The sequence below is a fragment of the Lynx canadensis genome, chromosome B1, assembly GCF_007474595.2.
Source record: "Lynx canadensis isolate LIC74 chromosome B1, mLynCan4.pri.v2, whole genome shotgun sequence".
In the NCBI taxonomy this organism is placed as follows: Eukaryota; Metazoa; Chordata; class Mammalia; order Carnivora; family Felidae; genus Lynx; species Lynx canadensis.
Genome location: NC_044306.2, coordinates 138,284,259 through 138,307,915, shown reverse-complemented (window position 1 = coordinate 138,307,915; position 23,657 = coordinate 138,284,259). Strand labels below are relative to the sequence as shown.

General features: G+C 42.5%; 1 protein-coding gene across 1 annotated transcript in view; it reads right to left on the bottom strand.

Moving 5' to 3' along the window:
• Window positions 1-23,657, bottom strand: part of SCD5 (stearoyl-CoA desaturase 5) — a 153,816-nt gene that overhangs the window by 30,336 nt on the left and 99,823 nt on the right. The window contains exon 3 of the mRNA XM_030313585.1: window positions 8,318-8,523. Coding sequence (XP_030169445.1) covers window positions 8,318-8,523 — 206 coding nt within the window. The remainder of the gene's footprint in view (window positions 1-8,317; window positions 8,524-23,657) is intronic.

Here is a 23,657-nt window from a genome sequence, read left to right as displayed (position 1 = left end):
GAGAAACTGTCTCCTCATCTTGCCAGGGGAATTTCACATAGAAATGGAATGGTCAGTGTGGGGAAAGAAAAATGACAATACAGTTGATGTATTTTTATGTGCATGCACACACACACACACACACACACACACGGAGAGAGAGAGAGAGAGAGAGAGAGAGAGAGAGAGAGAGAGAGAGAGAGAGGAAGTTTTCATAAAGTTCTCATAGGAAAAGTACCTCTTACACAGGCAAACAAATAACATTTTGACCTGGAAATTTTTAAAAAGTCAAAATTAGTCATTGAATTATATGCCACACTGGTTTCTCTCTCACCTAAATTTTTAACCACTAAAATAGGGAAATTTTGGTGTTAATGCTACAGCTTCAATACTGGACCATCTCAGTCTTGTATCCTAGAGTATAATTTGGTTCTTTGGCTATAGCAATCAGTTGCTTTAGAAAGGCCAAAGGTTTAAGAAGAAGAGTAAAGGATGTTGTACCTCTTCCATTGACTTTTAACAAAAGGAATCTAATTAAATACAGTTTACACTTCTTTAGCTGATTTGATCATCTTCCTTGGAACTTAGAGATTCATAATTTTAACTTCTGGCAACTACAGCTGGATGCAGGGAACACTATTCAAAGAAAAATTATTTCATCCTCAAAACTTTCACAGCCCCAAGACAAAATGCAATGATTTGAGATGAGGACAGAATGGGAGAGAAGATTCCAGGGCTCAAGCTGTTAACCAAAGATAGACTACCCCTCAGAAATGGAAGCCAAGATTCATGAAGAGAGAATATTTACATGCAGAAGTAATGTATGGAAAGAATAAATCAGAACAAGATCATGACATGAGGAAAGAATACAAGAGGACAAAAATTCCTCATCTCCCTCCAAAAAGAAGAAAAAGTCTGCCTGAACAATTGGCTAAATGGCTTTTATTCTCTAATAAAACTATGCAAGAGGAAGAACTTCATGGCTTGGAGAACACAGTGTGACTGATGAGGGAAAATGTACTCATGCAGAGAAGGGCACAAAGGCAGGAACAAAGCCCTCCGGCAGGTGAAGAGACAAAGACTGTGAGGACAGAAAGAGGCAAATAGACAAGAGGAAGTGAACCAAAACAGATTCATGGAACAGGGACTGAGTAACAAGAGAAATGGAAAGGGGAGCAGCAAAAGTATCTTTCTGTGGAGAGAGAGGCCCAGTCAGGCAGGGGGGCAGATGTATGGTGGGGGCATCCTCTCGCACATCCCCAAACCCAAATGGGGGAACTCTAGAAAGAGGGAGCAAATATTTTCCAGAATCTGGTTCTCCTGTGGACTGTTCCATCCCCTGCACCTAGAACAATTTCTGGTATATAGTGGGTGCTCAAAATATAGTTCTTGAATGAAAAGTGATATATGCAGAAACGAGAAGAAAGCTGAATCCTGAGAAACACCATGTGCCTCATCACTTACATTATTTATTTTTGTTTTTATTTTTAAATTTTATGTAAATCCAAGTTAGTTAACATATAGTATAATAACGGTTTCAGGAGTAGAATTCAGTGATTCATCACTTATATATAACACCCAGTGCTCATCCCAGCAAGTGCTCTCCTTAATGCCCATCACACATTTAGCCCACCCCCGCAACCTTCCCCACCCAACAACCCTCAGTTTGTTCTCTGTATTTAAAAGAGTATCATAAGAGTATGATTTGCCTCCCTCTCTGTTTTTATCTTAATTTTCCTTCCCTTCCTCTATGTTCATCTATTTTGTTTCTTAAATTCCACATGTGAGTGAAATCATATATTTATCTTTCTCTGACTTATTTTACTTAGCATAATACATTCTAGTTCCATCCATGTTGCTGCAAACGGCAAGATTTCATTCTTTTTGAATATTTGTAATATTCCCTTGTATATATACACCACGTCTTCTTTATCCATTCATCAGTTGATGGACATTTGAGCTCTTTCCATAATTTGGCTATTGTTGGTAGTGCTGCTGTAAACATTGAGGGTGCCTGTGCCCCTTTGAATCAGCATTTTTGTATCCTTTAGATAAATAACTAGTAGCATAATTGCTGGGTTGTAGGGTAGCTCTGTTTTTAATTTTGGGGGGAACCTCCATACCGTTTTCCAGAGTGGCTTCACTGGTTTGTATTCTCACCAGCAGCGCAAAAGTGTTTCCCTTTCTCCACATCCTCACCAAAATCTGTTGTTTCCTGAGTTGTTCATTTTCTCATGGCTTACATTATTAAGGTGTGAGTTGGCACAGAGTGTACCAAAGAGCTGGGATCTGCATATAGCATAAACAAGTGATGTTCACCTTGGAGCCAGTTTGGTTTTACTGTTGCAGGACCATTAAGGGCCCAAGTGAGACGGGCAGTGATCAAACTAAGGGTAATTGATGTGCAAAGGAGTAGCAGAGGGTGGTTGTGCTTAAAAGGCACTGCTTCCATGTCCCCGAATATCACCCACATGACTAGATGTTTGAATATCTCATCATCCAGGTCCTCTCATTTGGGGATCATTTTCTGTAGAGTTTTCCACAAATTGCAACTAACCAACTAAGGCCTTGAATGTACTCAGCCACTCAGCGTCACTAATATCTAGAGAAGAGCTGTTCTATTAACTTAGCAACAAGTAGGGTAGGTCCCCAAGGAAAATGGACTCAGAATAGAAAGAGACTCCCTGGGGGCCCCACAGGAACCCTGATGAAAAAGCAATGGATTTTGTCAACTGAGATGGGATTATGTTGGTTGTAAATTCCCAGATGACTCATCCCAGTCCCTAGGGGATCCCCCACATGGAAGATGAGGGGATGAGATAGAGAAGTGAAAATAAGTCAATTGTAGACTTGTCTGACTGCTCTGCCCTGGCAATTTGATGTCACCAACACAGAAATACATGTGGGGTTTGGACAGAGGATTGACATAAAGACACAAAAAGGAGGATGTCACTGAGAGATGTGATGCTATTGTTGAAGAAAGAAAAAGACTAATGATAACAGACCAGGGGGAAATTGAAGTGAAGGAGGTCTTAAATAGATTCTAGCCATTCAAGTGTCAATCTTATTGGAAAGGCAAAATTTACACATTTTCATACCTTTCCAGGGTTTCAAAACAGAAGTGCTTTACCTTTCTGAATCACTCCAACCATTTTTCTCTTAGCTAATCCCATACTATGGCAATGAGGCAAGGACCTTGTTTTCATGTGTCTGGCTTAGTATCCTTGTTAACTCCTTCAAAAATACACATGACATTGTCTGCATGCTACTTCTAAGGGAATTTCTTATCTAATATGGGAATCAATGGGATAAGCAAAGCATTAGGAAGAACAGCCTCTGGATTTTTTTTTTTTTTCAAAGTTTATTTATTTTTGGGACAGAGAGAGACAGAGCATGAACGGGGGAGGGGCAGAGAGAGAGGGAGACACAGAATCGGAAACAGGCTCCAGGCTCCGAGCCATCAGCCCAGAGCCCGACGCGGGGCTCGAACTCACGGAGCGCGAGATCGTGACCTGGCTGAAGTCGGACGCTTAACCGACTGCGCCACCCAGGCGCCCCTGGATTTTTATCCTCATTCTGCCATCTCGGAAAAATGATGTGAGATTCCAGTTTCTGCTTAGAAAATGGTGGCAGAAAGGCCACTCACTTGCTTTATAATGAAAACGTTGTCAGACTGAGCCACTTGTGATGCCTAGTTATTTTGCTTAAGTAATTAAGTACCTACGGGAGAGCCTACCTCATACCAATTCGTACTTTCTTCCATGGTAACAAAACCAGGAATTTATGCAAGGGTGTAAGGCATCAACCAAGAAACTACATTTCCTGACATGGTTAATGAGAGGTGCGTGGATAGGCTGTATGTGGCTCCTGGGAAAGCTCCTTATAGGTGACTGACTCAGGTGAGCAGTGTTACCCCTCACCCTCACCTTCCTTCTGATTAGGGCTCTAGTGGTCACATTGGACCTTAAAATGAAAGAATGAAAGTCACATGCTAAGGTTGGTGGAGCAGAAAGATCAAAGAATCTGGTTTTCAACTGGCACTGTTGCTACCATAACCTGGGCCTTCACAATTCTTTTATATGTGACGGAAATAAACTTCTATTCTGTTTTGGCCAAACACAATTCCTAACTGACAGACCTACTGCCAGTCTTATGAGTGGCCCCCTTCAAGGCTCACCCTGATATTCGTAGGGCCCAGACCAGGAACAGAGGTGGAGGCCCTTAGCCTGTGATCTGCCCCATTCTCTTTCCACCCCTAGTTCTATCCTCTTTCTATGGACAGCCAAACTCATCTCCAGGCTAACACTGCCTCTTGGCCACTGTTCAGGACTAGGGTGTACACATCTCTACCAGGAGGACAGAGCCCTGGAGAGGCCAGTGTAGGTTCTGGAAGTAGGCTCAGAGCCATTTGGACAGGGAAATCTAGGTTCCTTGGAGCCCAAGGCAACGTATACAAGTGGGAGAAGATTCCAGGTGGTATGTGCCTCTGCCCTGTGATCTCCTCACCCTGTAGGGAAAAGCACAGCTCTTGTAGGCATAGAACCTCAGGCAGGGCTCAGTTGCCAAAGTCTGAATGTGATACCACTAGCTTCTCTCCCTCTCACCTCCTAATGCCTGCCATTTTGTCACTCACAACCAGGCAGCAGAGCAAAACTTGAAGCAGTCCAGTTAACTACTTGTTATCATAGCCTTGGTAAAATTTTCTTTAGAGGAAAAGTCTAGAATTATAGCTTGAACTGTGTTGTCCTCCTGTTATGTTTAATGCCACTATCTTCTCTCTTTTGTTATACTGTATAATGGAAAGTTGATCAAGCCTGGCTCTCTGACAAGGCAAGCTTTTATTTGGTAAACTGTCATGAGGATGGCTGAGCACAAGTTTATCAACCAACTGCAATATTAGTGCTGGAGCAGCACTAACATTAGTGAATTAGCTACAAACCCTGGGGATCAAAACCAGAACAGAGCCTGGTGCCCTCAGAGAACCATAGAGGAGCAGGTGAGGATTCTGACAAGGAGATCAACTCTATAAGGTGTACTATCAAAGTGACCCAGGGCCGAATCTCTGTTATGCAAGGAGTCTCCCATTCAGCTAAGGGTAGCAAGGACTTAGACTTGATGTGGCAGTCCTGCCAATGACAGGGTCCATCCCTCCTCCAGCTTATACCCCAAGTGCAAGGACTCATTCTTTAAGGAATCTGTTGCCTCCATATAGTCTGACTGGCAGAACCAATAAAGCTGGCTTCACAGACTTGAAAATACCCAAACCCTTGTACTACCTCTGTGTATTCTGGAAGCTCTCTCCTTTAGTGCAGTGATTCTAAGCCTTATTTCAGATTATGGATCTCTGTGTTCTCCAGGCTGGATAATTACCAATGAACATGAGTACTCACCTACACTTAAGAGAACTGTTGTAACCCTTTTCAAACAGCAAGGTATAATCAAAAGAACACGGAGCAAATAATTTGAGATGTAGGTGCTTGCCACAGGGTAATATTTGTGTCCCCCCAAAATTCACACGTTGAAACCTAATTCCCAGTGCAATGGCATTAGGAGGTGGGCCTTTGGGGGGTGATTAGGTCATGAGGGTGGAGGCCTCACAAATGGGATTAGTGTCCTTACAAAAGAGACCCCCAGAGAGCTCCTTCCCCCCTTCTTCCATGTGTAGAAACAGCAGGAAGGAGGCTGTCTATGAAGCATGAAGAGAGCTCTCACTAGACACCAAATCTGTGGCACCTTGATTTTGGACTTCCCAGCCTGCAAAACTGTGAGAAATAAATGTAGCTGTCTAAGTTACCTAGTCTATGGTATTTTTGTTATAGCAGCCCCAAAAGACCAAGGCAGTACTTCTATCCCCAACCTTCTATCTATATTTTGTTTATTAGTTTTCCCATAGGAGAAATGGAAGGCATGAGCTAAATGATTTACAAAGTCCCTCCCTGTTCTAAAGTTCAATGGCTCTATATAGTTCTATGTATCGACAGATATATTAAATATCCTTTCCCCCATCTTCATCTAACTTCTTGTCATCTTTCAGGTCTTGGCTTAGAAGCTAGTTTCTTTCCTAGGCCCTCCCTCACCCTCACCAGCCCGTATTGTGTTCCTGTGGCACGCTTTTACAATACTTCTCTCACAAGGGTATAACTGTCTGTACATTTATTTGTGGGATCCCTGCTGGTCTGCAAATCTGGGGGATACAGCTGCCAATCTTGAAGGTTGTATCCTCAACACCAATTCTTAGCAGGAGCTCAATGGTATATACGAAATGATGATATGACTGGATGATATGAGTGGATGGATAGCTACAACCCCCTTTGGTCACTGGGCTGGTGAGGAAAGATATTCTCAGGTAACTATTTAGGGAACATGCTGAAATAGTCTGTTCTGCTTGCATTTAGAAATAGTCTTTGGACATAAGTGCCATGAGTACAAATCTAATGAATCAAATTACCACATTTTTAAGGAAAAAGATCTTCCATTTTTATGGTGAGAGAAACCCAGACTATTATACTCAGCCCAGTTCTCATTAATAAAATAGAAGATCCTTTGCCTTCTCATCTGAGCTCTTCAAATTAATCTAAGGCCTGATTGTCCCAAAGCATTACTAATTATATAGCAACATCATTTATATCACAGAATTGGAAACGACACACATATTCAGCTGCAGAGTGATCGTTAAATAAACCGTGACACTCAACTAGTGAACTCACACAGCCTTCAACAATGGTGCCTCCAACATAATCTGAAGTTCAAAAGCAAGACATAAAATTACATATGCAGTATGCTTGTCATCATGTGAAATATATCAGATATGTGGACAAAATATGGAAAGATACACTACAGATTATTAATTGTGGCTGTGTTTATGTGTTAGGACTTGAATTATTTTCTTTCCACTGTTCTGAATTTTGCAGATTTTCTTTAATGATTTTTAAGACTTTATGTTTATGGTGAAAAATCAAAACGAATAAATCATTTAATTGTTCATCAAAAACCTCTTGTTATTTTCTGCTAGAGAACTTTTGGCTACTGATACTGGGTGTGTCCACCAGAAAGAGCTGTGTTGAGGCACACAGTGACCCTCTGGAGAAACCAACAGAAGCAGGGGATGGAAACACACTGAGTCCTCTGAACTAGCAACTGCCTGTGGAATAATAATAATCACTGATCTAAGCTCTTAACTATGAGCCAGGCATTTCCCATACATTTTTTTTCCATTATGTGCTCATAAGAACTGTAGGAGATAATGGTCAAGAGCCAGTCTTTACTAGCACATGGAGGAGCCACAAAGTTTGATCCTAGGCAGTCTATCTCCACGGTCCGCCATTTTCTCACTATGTGCTGCTGCCCACTCCAATGTAAAGAGGGAGGCCGGGGGGAAAGTGAGCACAATTCTAAGCCGTACTTCCTTTCATGCAAGAATCGTTTGTGTCAGACAAAGGCACAGCCTCCATTTCTGTTTTCAGGAGTTTCTATTCAGATAAGGTCTCAAATATGACTCTTGCTTGTCAGTGGAGATGGCCTCTGGTAACCACGTTTTCACCATATTATATCAAGACTCTAGCCAGAGTGTAATTCATAAATTGTCTCTCTTTGCACATAAATTCATTACTTTGGGGCAAAAAGCCCATTTATAAATGCTCTCATAGTTGCCAACTTTGCAGATCCAGACCAACATGGACATAGTCTATGCCAGCTTCCTGGTAAAGGTGAAAAATAGCCACTCTATCTGCCAGCACAATTACAAGTGATTTTCTCCATGTGCCTGTTGAGAGTAGATTTATCCTGTAAATGCTGACTGGCTGAATACGCTCAGCTAACACCATTAGTGCACACAAGCATTTTGAGGCTCTCTGTTACATGATCACATTTCCTCTGCAGAAAATCTACTCGTGTAACATTTCTAGGAGTCAGGGGAAGAGAGCCATCACTATAAGAGAATTCCAGGAGAACAAAGAAGTATACCTGGATAGAGTCCAATGCTGTTGGAGTCAAGGATCACTAAAATGAAGTAAGTTCTCCCCGCCCTCCCCACCACCCCAGGGAAACTCTAATGGGGGAGTAGGGAACTACAGAAAAAGATTCCATGAAATCAGTCATGTGGGTTGGTCTGAAGGAAATGACATTTGGGCATAAAGGAAATCCATTTAAAATTAAAATTAAAACAATTGTGTAAATAGGGAAGACTTAATGAGCAAAAGAAAATAAATAAACAGAGATAAATCCTAATAAGAGAGTAAGTGGTATGAGGAGAATTACTTGGGGGTATTATTGCACTCCATTGTGCTCTGTCTCTTGGTCCTGTCCCCGAGGGACAAGTCTATGGTGTCTGTTCACTTACTTTCTCTGGAATCGGACCACAGGATCAGCCAGCAGGTCAGTGAGGTCAAGTTTTCTCCCCTTCTCAATGACATCTGGATGTTTGCGAACAAGGAGCCACCCGATATGAGAGAAGAAGAAGCCCCGGCGGGCATTGTGTGGGTCAGCATCGGTCTCTGAGTACTTGTGGTGGACTCGGTGGTCCCTGGACCACTCGAAGATGTCATTCTGCAGAGAGAACACAGACCCTGAGTGAAGAGACAAAGCACCCTGGCGCCTTCTTGAAAACTTAGCCTCCCTCTATGCCTCACCCCCACCCCCCTACCATCCTCACCACTGACTTCTACTTTGCTCCCATCCTCAACCCACAACCTCTTCGCCTCAATTTCAATCCCTGGGGTTGGTCTGGGATGATTTCCATGAAAATAAGAGGAAATCTTCACTTAGTAGGAATCTTCGCTTGTGTTTGAGATGTGCCTGCTGCAGGAGATCCAGGCTTGTTGAGTGAATGAGAGGGGAAACCTGAACGTTCTGGTGGGGGTTACTGAAATCTCCTGGGAGAGCATTCATATCAAGAAAAGAGAGATCCAGTCTCAAGATGAAGTCTTGTTGTCAGAGGAGAGGGGCAATCTTGAGTATGAAAGAAGGCTGGTTCTTGGCCTGAATCTCTCTGGCCTCCTTCTCGTTTTTTTTTTTTTTTTTTTTTTAATTATTATTTTTTTTTATTTTTTTTAACGTTTATTTATTTTTGAGACAGAGAGAGGCAGAGCATGAACGGGGAGGGTCAGAGAGAGAGGGAGACACAGAATCTGAAACAAGCTCCAGGCTCTGAGCTGTCAGCACAGAGCCCAACGCGGGGCTCGAACTCACAAACTGCGAGATAATGACCTGAGCTGAAGTCGGACGCTCAACCGACTGAGCCACCCAGGTGCCCCCATCTCATTCTTTAATAGCCTTCATATCCAACTTACAGAGAGCAGGAAGCCAGTAAGTAAAAACCCAAAAGCTACTTCACCAAATCTCTGCAAAATACCAAGACACAAATAATACTGTTTGAGGAGTGCTCTAACAGTGTGTCACAGGAAGGGAGGGGAAGTGATTTTGGTTCCTTGAGGAATCTGATGTACTTGGCCATAGGAGAAGAAATGCTTAAGGTACAGGCTGTGCTTAGTGGAATCCCAAGAGAGACTCTGGTGCCCAGGCAAAGAGAAGCATTGTCTAGCAGATTCTGCCAAACCAAGGCACACATGGGGGACACATCCTATTGACCGCCCTATGATGGGAGACAGAAGAAGGGTGTCCAGAGACTGGAGGTCCTGGGTGAGCTATCAAGGGCACCAACCAATGTCATTTAGGCTGATATTATTAATGACACTTTATCAGTACCCATGGGCCAGTGGTATCTATAGACTTTCAGTTTATACTCAGTTTTGTTTTTCGCAGACAATGTTTTCAAAACTTTGAGCAGGCAAATTATTCTGGGAAGTAGTGCTTTTGATAGGAAAACTAGTCTGAAAATAAAAATAACTTTATAGGGGTGCCTGGGTGGCTCAGTTAAGTGTCCAACTCTTGATTTAGGCTCAGGTCATGATCTCGCGATTCGTGAGTCTGAATCCCTCATCTGGCTCTATTCTGACAGTGTGGAGCCTGCTTCGGATTCCCTCTTTTCTGCTCTCTCTCTGCCCCTCCCCGACTCGTGCTTTCTCTCTCTCTCAAAATAAACAAACTTAAAAAATAAAATAAAAATAAATTTATGTAGTGCATAAGCCCCTTTGTTTTAAAAAAAGATCATAATGTTTTTATACCATACTATTCAGGACATAGTTATGTTTTCACTAGAAATCTGCCATTTTACAGGTATTGGCTTCATCCTGTTGATGAGAAGAGAGGGAACTGTTTTATTCTCAAAGTTCCAATAGTTTCTTTAACCAAAAGGGGGTTCATTGAGTCTCTGGCTCATCCAATGCTGCTGGAAGGTTACTCAACTTTGTTTATCCAATAGCACCCCTGAAAGCTTCTCAATTTGCTTCATCCTTGGGTAATAGGACAAAGAGAGGGGAGATAGAAAGACCTTAAGAGTTATGTGCTCAGCTTTGACTATAAAAAGAGAAAAGAGGTTCTTGGTAGTCTGTGCAAGGCAAAAATTATAGCCTGGCTTCGTGAGATAAGAAAGAAGTCTTTTAAGGGCACCTGGTGGCTCAGTCGGTTGAGCGTCCGACTTCAGCTCAGATCATGATCTTGCAGTCTGTGAGTTCAAGCCCCGCATCTCTGTGCTGACAGCTCAGAGTCTGGACCCTGTTTCCGATTCTGTGTCTCCCTCTCTCTCTCTGCCCTCCCCCGTTCATGCTCTGTTTCTCTCTGTCCCAAAAAATAAATAAACGTTGAAAAAAAAATTTAAAAAAAATAAATAAACGTTTAAAAAAAAAAAGAAAGAAGTCTTTAGATTTTACCAGAGTATTTAAACACAGTGGTTGGAAAGAGAAAGTATTTATTATTTATAACCATAGAATCTGGAGTTAGAACGGAATTTCAAATGTCAGTGAAGACCACTGCAGCCCAAGGCATAATTTATTCCTTTTGCATTAGTTTATTGCAATGTCCAAATGAACGTAGGAAGAGAGGGGAATACTCTGTCCCCAATTCACAGACAGCAAAATTAAGGCTTAGAAGAATTTTGCTGAAGTTCATTGAATAGGTCAAAACAGTAATGGAAAAAAGATAGTGCTCCTTCAATTCTTGGTTCACTCTCTTTCAACAAGGTATTTCCTTTATTCTCTAAATTTAGAGGGAGGAAGTCTTTTACAGAGAACTTTCATTTTCCTTGTTAAAAGATTATATTTGTTCTTTATCACAATGCAATTTTATAAAAACTCTGAGTAGAGGCTTCTGAAGAACTAGAAACATTATTCTCACACAACTAAGCATAATACAATCACAACAAAAGAATGGTGAAGACAGGTCGGAACAGAGATGTTTATTTGCTTTAACTCCTCTTACCTGGATATCTTCCCAAAAGAGGCCACTTAGCCTGCAACAGTGAAATGAAGCAAGGGTTTTGGCCAGATTCCAAATGTCCGAGCATATCATCGAGCCCAAAATACTTTAAGATGAATTTTTTAAAAAATCTTCTGTTATTGTTTTGTTCTTATTGTTTTAAAAAAATCTTCTCTTATTGTTTTGCTAAAGCAGAGTCCAATGAAAAAGTGATCCAAAGGACAAGATGTAAGCCAACAACAGGGCAGAAGCGAGCAAGATTTGTATGCTTACCCAAGGGCCTTTTTCCTCCTCCTTATCTGCATTTTGCTTCTATCCTGGAGGGATTGGGAATGGGAGCCAACCTGTGAATGGCATTTGTATTTGATGAAAAGCTGTGTGTACCTAGGGTGTGTTTGGTACGGTTAATATATGTGGAAGGGCAAGTGGAGGGCTGATGGGAAGGGTGAGCAAACCTCAGGAGGCGGAGAGTGAGAGAAAACAGCCACTAGCTGCTCCCACAGCCCCAGCAATCTCCTGGTAATCTCTTCAGCCCCTAGAGTTTACAAAGTGCTGACTACTCTTGTCTGGAACTATGTGCCTTACTCCATCATCCTCACTTCACGGGAAAGAAAAACAAAATTGAGGCGTAGAAGGATAGCGAACTTCCATCAATGAACTGACTCTCGAGTATGTGTATTCTGTCTGTGCCCCGTGTGCACATTTCGGTAGGAAATGATATTAAACTCAGTGGCAATTTCTGAAGCCTAAATACTTACACATCCTAACAAATCAATTGACAAATGATTCCCTTTGCGACTCAGAGTTTATACCTTACGGTACTGTCTTAATCTGCCACCTCATTACCTTCATAAGTGGACGCTCACTTTTATCGAGTTTATTGATCATTCCTGGCAAAGAATTGATCATTCCTGGCAAAGAGTGCTACATTAGTTCTAAGAGCCCCCGGTATAACTGAGGCACAGGAAGCTGGGGGCGCTGGAGAAGACCAGGCAGGGGAAGAGAAGCAAATGAGGAGTGAATGGCTCAGGTGGTAGGTTTTGTTATCTGAGGAGCCATACTATGTCTTACTTTGTGTTGTCCAAGAGAAATATAATACAAGAATATATATAACGAAAACTTCCCTGGTAGTCACATTAAAAAAGTGAGAAGACACAAGTAAAATTAACTTTAATAATATATTTTGCTTAATACATCCGAAATATCATTTCAATATATTATTAGCATAAAATTATTAATGAGACATTTTCCATTATGTTTTGGCACCAATTCTTTGAAAGTGAGTGTTTCTTTTTACACTTCTAGTGTACCTCAATTCAGACTGGCTACATTTCAAGTGCTCAGCAGTCACATGTGTTTAGTGGCTACCATATTGAATAGTGCAGTTCCAACTTAGGGCTTGTCCACTTTTCTATATGGGTGTTATACTTTTAAAAGCTTAAAAAAGTTCAGTGTTGTTTACCGGGAAGAGTGTCAAATTGTCACAAGCCATGTGAAGGGCAAACGGGCTGCACATATCAAAAGCACTAAAATTGTGTCTTTCAATTTAGCAATTTGTTTTCTAACTTTTTTGTTAAGTTTATTTATTTTTGAGAGACACGGAGACAGCTCGAATGGGAGAGGCGCAAACAGAGAGGGAGACAAAGAATCCCAAACAGGCTCCATGCTGCCAGCGCAGAGCCTGATGAGGGGCTCGAACCCACAAAACTGTGAGATCATGACCTAAGCTGAAACCAAGTCAGATGCTTGGTTTTCTAGACATCCAGGCGCCCCTAGAAATTTGTTTTCTAGAACTTATCTTAAGGAAATAATCACAGTTGCATGCAAAGATTTAACCACAGAGATGCAGTGAAAACTGGAAAAACCCTGAATTTCCACATAATGGGATTTGACTGAGTACCTTGTGATACATTCGTGTGTGTGTACATAGGAAGTTTCTGGAGATAACTATTAAGAGAAAAACCTGAGGGTTACCTCAGGGGAGTGAGACTGGGAGGGAGGAGATGAGGAGAAACTTTTATATTTTACTTTATACTCTGAAATTTTTAACAAAAGCATCTCTTGGTTTTGAAATAAAAACCAGTCAACAACAACAACAAAAGGTTACTGTAACATTGACATGGAGTGATGAAAGGGAAAACAGTTAAGAGAAAATAGTTTTCAAAATAATAAGTACAATTTTAATCAAAATGTGTGTGTAAAGATAGAAAAAATAAAGGAAGTGTGTAAGTCAACCTGTTTTAGAGTGGTTCTCTCTAGGAGATGGCATGGCAGGTATTTTCAAAATTTTTCTTTTAGTTTGCCTGTATTTTCTAAATTGTTATAATAAACGAGGTTTTTGTTTTGTTTTGTTTTGATTTTTGGAATATGGGGTAAACAGATTTTTTTAAAAACATTTCTATCCTCCTGAATCTAAACAACCCAGCTTCTGCCATTAGCTCCATGTTAGGAAAAACTACATGAAAGAGTAAGATTTGTCTAGTAATCTGGTCAGTTCCACATCTTCACACCGTTCTTCTTCTATCTTTTGTTCTTCTTAGCACGCATCAACCAACCACACCTCAATCAGTGTGACGGTGCCCTTGCTGAAGTGCACCCTGTGTCTTGTACCTTTAATACTTCACTCTCCGTCATAGGTAACGTCCCTGAACAGGGTCCCTGCTGAGACTGTGGAAATTGAAATTGATCGTGTGGTGATTTTTTCCTTCATAAGCACGGCCTTTGAGTATTATCTGGGACTTGAGCAAAGGTAATCAATCTCAAAAGCTCCACCGAAGCAGATTATGAAACAACACGCTCTATCAGAACTACTTTTCCCCAACTTCCTTTTATGATCAAAATAATTCTCGAATCTAGTCCTCTAAAATGGCAATAGGGGAGCCTGTCTTTTGAAGCCTGCATAATTTCCACTGGTTAGCAAGATGAAGGCTAAATGTAAACTGTATTTTTAGCTTGTCCCAGTCAACAGATCTGAGACCAGAAGCGTCGATCAGCTTTCCCCCAGCCTAGCTGCAAACAGATGTGTGCTTCTGAACAGACACCACTGAGGTCGTTCTGTCCCCTACCTCAATTGTTCCAAAAGGGGAAATTTACCAGGTGGCCTCAACACAGAGCCAAAGGGAATTCCGTCTGTGTCTGTAACACATCTTTGTTTCTAGTCAGTAGTGAAAAACAAACTAGGACCAACATGTCAGCTCCGACAGTCAGGTTTTAGAGGAGAGAGAGACAGAGACAGAGAGAGAGAGAGAGAGAGAGAAAGAGAGAGAGAGAGAGAGAGTCTTGCGAATGCATGGCATCTTATCTGGAAAAAGAGTCATTCTACCAAGGGGATCAGAGAAGAGAAGACACTGCTGCCTCCACTCTTTAGGGCCCATAAAGCTCATTTGAAATAGACTTTATCTCAGTCTCTGGGGTCTGAATTTAATCTCCTCCAGTTCAGATGACAACATTGTACTATTCAAACAGTGAAGAACACTCAGTGCTTTCCCCATTGTTGATACTGGGTCAGCACTGATATCCCTCCAGATAACACTGACAATCTGTAAGAAGAACCCAGAAAGTCCCCAAGAAGGGCCTGGCAGAAGTCTATACCACCTGGCAAACTGTAGCTTCCGGAGAACAAGTTACCACCTGCCGACCAGCCTTCAGGTGGCACTTGGCCTGGGGAGGTTTTTTTATTTAAAAAAATTTTTTTTAATGTTTTCATTTATTTTTGAGACAGAGAGACACAGAGCATGAGCAGGGGAGGGTCAGAGAGAGGGGAGACACAGAATCTGAAGCAGGCTCCAGGCTCTGAGCTGTCAGCACAGAGCCCGATGCAGGGCTTGAACTCACAGAGGGTGAGATCATGACCTGAGCTACTCTGAGAGATCATGACCTGAGCTGAAGTCAGATGCTTAACCAACTGAGCCACCCAGGCACCCTGGCCTGGGGAGGTTTTATAAGATGGTTAAGAGTTGAAAGCCAACTTTCATGATTTAAAAAGTGCTGACAAAACTTAAAGATTGCAAAGAAGGATGGCACAAAAACAGACACACAGACCAATGGAATAGAATAGAAACCCCAGAACTAGACCCACAAACGTATGGCCAACTCATCTTTGACAAAGCAGGAAAGAACATCCAATGGAAAAAAGACAGCCTCTTTAACAAATGGTGCTGGGAGAACTGGACAGCAACATGCAGAAGGTTGAAACTAGACCACTTTCTCACACCATTTACAAAAATAAACTCAAAATGGATAAAGGACCTAAATGTGAGACAGGAAACCATCAAAACCTTAGAGGAGAAAGCAGGAAAAGACCTCTCTGACCTCAGCCGTAGCAATCTCTTCCTCGACACATCCCCAAAGGCAAGGGAATTAAAAGCAAAAGTGAATTACTGGGACCTTATGAAGATAAAAAGCTTCTGCACAGCAAAGGAAACAACCAACAAAACTAAAAGGCAACCAACGGAATGGGAAAAGATATTTGCAAATGACATATCGGACAAAGGGCTAGTATCTAAAATCTATAAAGAGCTCACCAAACTCCACACCCGAAAAACAAATAACCCAGTGAAGAAATGGGCAGAAAACATGAATAGACACTTCTCTAAAGAAGACATCCAGATGGCCAACAGGCACATGAAAAGATGTTCAGCGTCGCTCCTTATCAGGGAAATACAAATTAAAACCACACTCAGGTATCACCTCACGCCAGTCAGAGTGGCCAAAATGAACAAATCAGGAGACTATAGATGCTGGAGAGGATGTGGAGAAACGGGAACCCTCTTGCACTGTTGGTGGGAATGCAAATTGGTGCAGCCGCTCTGGAAAGCAGTGTGGAGGTTCCTCAGAAAATTAAAAATAGACCTACCCTATGACCCAGCAATAGCACTGCTAGGAATTTATCCAAGGGATACAGGAGTACTGATGCATAGGGGCACTTGTACCCCAATGTTCATAGCAGCACTCTCAACAATAGCCAAATTATGGAAAGAGCCTAAATGTCCATCAACTGATGAATGGATAAAGAAATTGTGGTTTATATACACAATGGAATACTACGTGGCAATGAGAAAAAATGAAATATGGCCTTTTGTAGCAACGTGGATGGAACTGGAGAGTGTGATGCTAAGTGAAATAAGCCATACAGAGAAAGACAGATACCATATGGTTTCACTCTTATGTGGATCCTGAGAAACTTAACAGGAACCCATGGGGGAGGGGAAGGAAAAAAAAAAAAAAAAAAAAAAGGACGTTAGAGTAGGAGAGAGCCAAAGCATGAGACTGTTAAAAACTGAGAACAAACTGAGGGTGGGGGGGGGGGGGGGGGGAGGAGAGGGTGGGTGATGGGTATTGAGTAGGGCACCTTTTGGGATGAGCACTGGGTGTTGAATGGAAACCAATTTGTCAATAAATTTCATATATAAATAAATAAATAAATTAATTAAAAAAAAAAGTGCAAAGAAGGAAAGGGGTGTTTTATGTTTTCTTTTATTACTCCGTTGTTTAAATCTCTTACAATGAGAAACACATTTTTTTAAATGTTTATTTATTTCTGAGACAGAGAGAGACAGAGCATGAGTGGGAGAGGGGCAGAGAGAGAGGGAGACACAGAATCCGAAGCAGGCTCCAGGCTCTGAGCTGTCAGCACAGAGCCCGACGCAGGGCTCGAACTCACAAACTGAGAGATCATGACCTAAGCCGAAGTCAGACGCTCAACCAACTGAGCCACCCAGGTGCCCCGAGAAACACATTTTTAACACACATTCTAAAAATGGCTTGGGAAGTCCTCTTGGTAGACAAATTGACCTCCTGTGAATCTTTCCAATTTGATTTTGGGAGGTATTTTTGGTCAGTGATGTGACCACTGTGCTAGTCTCCTGAGCTATATCTCCTTCCCTCAATGAGTCAAAATTTCAGGAAGAAAGGGCTTTGATAATAATGACAGCCCAGTAGCCAAGGATACACCTTGCTCCTAGATCTTGCTTTTTATTTTTTTTTTATTTTTTTTTTTTAAATTTTTTTTTCAACGTTTATTTATTTTTGGGACAGAGAGAGACAGAGCATGAACGGGGGAGGGGCAGAGAGAGAGGGAGACACAGAATCGGAAACAGGCTCCAGGCTCTGAGCCATCAGCCCAGAGCCCGACGCGGGGCTCGAACTCACGGACCGCGAGATCGTGACCTGGCTGAAGTCGGACGCTTAACCGACTGCGCCACCCAGGCGCCCCATAGATCTTGCTTTTTAAATATCACTTCGCATTAAAAGGAGTCGGTACTTTGATGATATGGCCAATGTCAGGCCTAAGGCAGGAAAAGTACAAGAGGAATGTGGTATATTTTGTTGTGCCAGAAAGTCAAGAATTGCTCAAGACATGATGGGAATGTATGAAAAAAGACATAGGAGTCCACTTGTAGTGCCTCCCACTGAACAAACTGGGATAATTTGATAAATAATTGGAGGCATTAAGATGACTAACAGTAATGAGTTAAAAACCATTTCATAAAATAAAAATCCATGAATAAATAAATAAATAGGTAGAAGAAATCATGGAGTGTGAAAATCATTGTTTTGCAGGTGCCATGGCAATAGTTGATTCCAGCAAGAATCACCCATGTGTGCTGAAACTACTAGGTAAAAGGTTGATGGAGGAAAAATATTTACATAGGCTTATAATATCTCAGCATAAATCACTTATTAATTACAAAAGGAAAAATAGTCATCTTACAGGAGACACTGAGTAAACACCACCTTAACTAAGCGATCAAAGTTCATACTACCTATAATGGTATAATGACAAAGCGATATCATATGCTTCTTATTTGATGCTCAGGACACAGGATTATTAATGCATTCCCGACAAAAATGCACAGAATGTAAGTAAGAGAAAACATGAGCAAACCAAAATGGGAGACCCTCTACAAAATAGCTAGTCTATGCATTTCAAAAATGTCAATGTCATAAAATCAAGGGAAGACTGAGGGAATATTCTACTTGGAAGGAGACTAAAGGGTCATCACAACTCATTGTAATACAGGATCCAGAACAGGTTCTTGGGCTAGGATCACGGATATAGCATTTTATCAACATTAAATCCCCTGATTTTGGTCCATGTTCTGTGTTCTTACAAAATGTCTTTCCTATTAGGAACTACAAAGTGAAGTCTTTAGGAATGAAAAGGTATGATGTTTATAGCAGTCTCAAATGATTAAAAAAAAAAAAGGAACGCAGAAGAATGCATATACACACATATGGAAAAGGAAAGAGAGTAATAAAGCAAATGAGGCAATAATGTCAATAATTAGTGAGTCTGGGTAAAGGGTATCCAGGATTCTTCATGGTATTTTTGCAAGTGTTTTGTAAGTTCGAAATTATTTCAAAATGAGAAGTCACAACTGCAAAGAAAAATGTCAAGGGCACCTTTAAAAATCTCAGATTTTCTCCTTCCATTCCATTTCTACCCTGCCACCCCATTCAGGCTTTTGTCAGTCTGCTTGACTCCTGTAATAGCCTTCTGGCTCATAGGGCCTTCAGTCCTTTCCCCTTGGGCAATACATGTGGTACATTGTGACCATCCTCTCCATATTCATACTCCCCAAATACCTATCATCCTCTTGTTTATTATCCAACAACCTCTCCGCGCTACTTTTCTCACCAAGCCTAAACACTTCTTCTTCTGACAATCAAAGAGCTTCAACTGGTCTGATCATCCTTATCTTTCCCACTTCATTTATTCTTTAATTGGACAAATATTTACTGACTGTTGGTATGTGCTAGGAGATAAGAAACAGGACAATCAAGGCTCTATCCTCAAGGAGTTTATATTGTATGGAGGAGACAAACATAAAGTTAAAGGAGTCAACATAAATAAAATCATTTCAGACTCAGATTGGTGCTATGAAGCAAATGTATGGGAGATAATGAAGGGACAGGAAGATAGGCAAGGACTTTCTTATCAGGTAATCCGCAGGCTGGGAAGAGGTGGATGGAAGGGAGAAGGGAGCTATCTGGGGCAGAGGGAAGGACTGGGCAGGATCCAGGAAGTAGGAGACCGGCATGTTGTGTGCAAGGAGATGGGGCAAGAGTGAAGTCTGAGAGGTATTGTGGTGTAATAAAGAATATATCTGGTCTTTGTCCCCAGTGGTTCCTGGCACAGAGCTTTACAAACCCTTAGAATTTCCGGAGTGATAAAAGGTTTCCTTATTATGCTAATGGGGTGACTGTGGTGGGCCCCCAGATAGCTTCAGGATCATGCTGGTCACCAAAAAGACCCACCAGGTGACTAGAGGGTTGGCACTTTGGGAGGGGAGGGGTACTGGAGACTGGGTTCAACCATGTGACCAGTGATTTAATCAACCATACCCCTGTAATGAAACTCCAGTAAAAACTCTGGACACAGGCTTAGAGGAGCTTCTTGACTGATGAAGGCACTGATGTGCGGGGAAGGTAGCACACCTTGATTCCACCGGGAGAAGGCATAGAAGCTCTGCCCGAGGGACCCTCACACCTTGCCCTATGTGTCTCTCCCATTGGTTGGTCTTGATTTTCTAATCAGATAATCAGATCCTTTATAATTAAAACTGTAATGAGAAGTACAACACTTTCTTGAGTTCTGAATTGTTCTGGTGAATTATCAAACCTGAGGGAATTGTGGGAGTTTGTAGCCAGTTGGTGAAAGGCACAAGGGCCAGGAAACCCTACTTGTGGCTGTCACCTGAAGTGGAGGTGGCCATGCGGAGGGCTGAGGCTTTACCTTGTGGGATCTGCTGCCAGCTCAGGGACTTAGTGTCAGAATTGTAGTGAAGTGTGCTTGGGGTGGAAAGCGGGTATTGCGATGCAAAAGCCTGATCACTCAGGGCCTTTGAGGCCATCACAACAAGGCTGGATTTCATTCCAAATGCAACGCTAAGCCACCAAAAGATTATTATTATTATTGTTATTTTTATTATTTTTGCTAGAGAGTGGTTTCATTTTCGATAACTTCTGTCTGGCTGCAGTACAGAGAGGGGCACGTGTTGCAGGAGGAAGACTAGTTTATGAAGCATTTGCAGTAGTGTAAGCAAGAAATGGTGGTGGCTTGGACCAGAGGGGAGCACAGAGGAGAGGTGTGCAGATGCAAGATATTACCTAGAAAGTGGAACTTGAAGAGATTGGCTAAAAGAGAGCAGTGAGGGATGATGAGGGACATGAAGCAGTCATGAATGACGCCCAGATTTCTGGCAGGGAAAACTAGAAGTGGTCGAGGGGGAGACGGTAGAGTCATGACTTTGGTTTTGGGCACATTGGTTTGGGGAGGCCTAAGAGACGTCCAGGGAGAGACGTCGAGGGAGAGACGTCCTGCAGGTAGCTGGGCTTGCAGCCTGCTATGGCAGTCAGTTTCTTTCTCCAGTCAGACCAACTTTCTACTCTGCGGGGACCCCCTCCAGCATGCCACTATCACTCCTCTCTCTCCACCTGTGCTCAAGTCTTTCCCCTACTTTTCCCTTTCAATTTTTTTTTAACGTTTATTTATTTTTGAGACAGAGAGAGAGACACAGCATGAATGGGGGAGGGGCAGAGAGAGAGGGAGACACAGAATCGGAAGCAGGCTCCAGGCTCCGAGCCATCAGCCCAGAGTCCGACGCGGGGCTCGAATTCGCGGACCGCGAGATCGTGACCTGAGCTGAAGTCGGACGCTTAACCGACTGAGCCACCCAGGCGCCCCTACTTTTCCCTTTCTTCCTTGCCTACGTAAATCCTTCTCACCTGTAAAGGTCTAACTCCATTTCTGCATTAGGTTTTATCCCAGTACCCTAGCCCGTATTCATATTTCGGCAGCCCTAAGAGTCAGGATGAAGCTTTGGAGCAATTTAACTCCACACTGTCTTGTAAAAGTCCCCTTTTATCACACAAAAGGCTAGCGGGCTCTCTCAGACTGTCAGCTCTTTATGACAAGGGCCATTTCTTGTACATCTCTTGTATTCCTCAGAAGCACACAGGGGTTTATGCACCTTTAAATTAGAAAGGACTTAACTAGCAGATTTACACAAAAAGCCATAGAGGAGTCAACTGGAGAAGATGAAGATAATCAAATGTGTCTGTCTTCTAAGAGTTTTTAAAAGCAAGGCTAGAAATTTCCTCTAGCATATAAAAGTATAACAATTTTACCATTAATTAAAATTGTTGATTCAGTGGCTCCTGTAGCCATTGTACCTTTGGAGCTTAATAAAGCATGTGAAATAGCATCCCTGAAACACTGCTGGGACAAGAGCTCTGATTGGCACTAGCAGGAACTATGACAGGATGATTGAAAGTCTGAACTTTGATAAACAAGGACAAGAGATGAGAAACAGCTCAATTATCTAATGAGGGGGAGGGGGCAGGGGAGGGAGTGCATGGAAGGTCCCGATGTGCCTGAGAGATCTAGTTTTATTTAGCATCTTCATTAATGACTGAGAGGCAAGGCATACACATTTTGTTGATAACGTTTTTTGGTCGTTACCAAATTAGGAGGTGCTGCAGACATCATTGAGGACAGGAAAATAACACAGATGGATCTAAAAAGAGGTTGGAAATACGAATAGAAATTATCACAATGAGATTTGATTTAGGAAAAATGCAAATGAAGGCAGCTGGAAGAGAAATCATCCAAAATGCAAAATAATCAGTGGGTAGGGAAACCTAGAAAGCAACAACGTGGAGTGTTTGGCAGGAGAGCAGTGGGAATAAAGAGTAAGGAGTGACAACTCAGTACTAGCTCAGCCCAAATGTTCGGTGGCAGGTCTGGGAAGAAATAGCTCATCAAGGTATTGAATCGCGACACAGTGTCCTTCGACACCTATACAGAATTTTCGAGACAATGCGGAGAAATAAACAAAAATCAGCTCAGACATTTGGGCCTCAGTTTCTTCAGCTGTTAGACAAAGGATTAGACTCAGCTTCTGAGCCCCTCCTCCCACTCCAACCTTCTGGTGGGTTCTAAGAGAGGAAGAGAGTGGTGGGGGAAAAAGGGCCCGGTTAAGGAGGTGCCTGGTCTGAGTGCCTCCTCCGAAAAACTTCCTTATGAGAAACAGGCAGAATGAAACACTTAGCTTGAAAATATGTTTCAGAATAGATTCTATATTGACAGGCCTGCATGTGGAATTCATCTTCAACAAGTGTAATTTCTTCCAATATAGATGCGGAGCCAAACGAATATATAAAATCTGATAGCTACATGTTTGCAAAAATACCCTCTACTTTACCAACTATTTCTTTGAATAAAAACTCTCTGGGTGCCTTTAAAGTATACATCTTTTTCTTTATAAAAATGTAATCACCTTGAAATGCTTAGGAAGACACCGCTGTACAGAGGGCAAGACTGCATGGGGAGTGGCTGCTCGATGTGGGGTAGGGCAATGTGACAGGCAGGCTAGCCCTCTGGCTCGTACACGCATCTGTGGAATGACTCCCTTTTCTCAGGCCATCCCAGGCTATCACCTTTTCATTCCCTTGAGGTTCATTTCACTCCTCTCCCCAGCTCTCACTGACCTAGATCCACAAGGAAGGAGGTGAGGCATCTTAGGGCAGGAGCCATTTTGACCTCTGCCTTACAAGGTACATTTTTCCTGGTAGGAAATCCTACCAGGTAAGGACACGCAGAAGATGCAGTGCCTCCTTCGGCCACCTCAGAAGTTTCTTCTCTCTCTCTCTCCCTCCCCTCCCGCCTCCAGCCCGTCATCGTCATCGGTAGGAGAGCCTTGCCAATACGGATGGAGTTACAGAACGGTATGCATACGACAACAATGCTCTGATGATTCCATAAGTCACCAACATCACGAACAGCGAGGTTGCTCAAAGAAAACTGAGCTGTTTGCCCTTCCGTCATGGCTTCCACACGTGTCCAGGTGGGCTGACAGCGGTGGAGACAACGTGAGGCAATATGCAAGCATCTTCCAAAAGCACGTGGAGAAACCTCACGGCATCTGGGTCAGGGCCACTTCTGCTACTCCCTGTTTACACTGGAAGGAAACCAACAACGTCTACCCAACTTGAAAGGAGGAAGGCGAACTTGTTTCGTGCAGCAGAAAGGCTGTATGTCTGAGGTGCAGACTCATGGTTAGGAAAGGTGGAAAATACTGAAACAGGATCTCTGCAGACAGAGTTAGAGCCTGCCCAGAGAGCCACGTAAAGGTAAGGATTCTTGAGCCTGCAGTAAGTGTTCTGATGTTTTATTCTCCCACCCTACTGCCACCAGGGGCTGTTGCTAACACCCTGAGCTGGCAGCGAGGTCACTGCTTCATATGCAGGTCCCTCTCCTTCTTATGCACATCCACACAGACCCAGCCTTGGGGACTGGTCTATGATCCTGAATCCACCACAACACCTCCAGGGTCTCATGACTATGGTCTGAGGCTTAATCATGT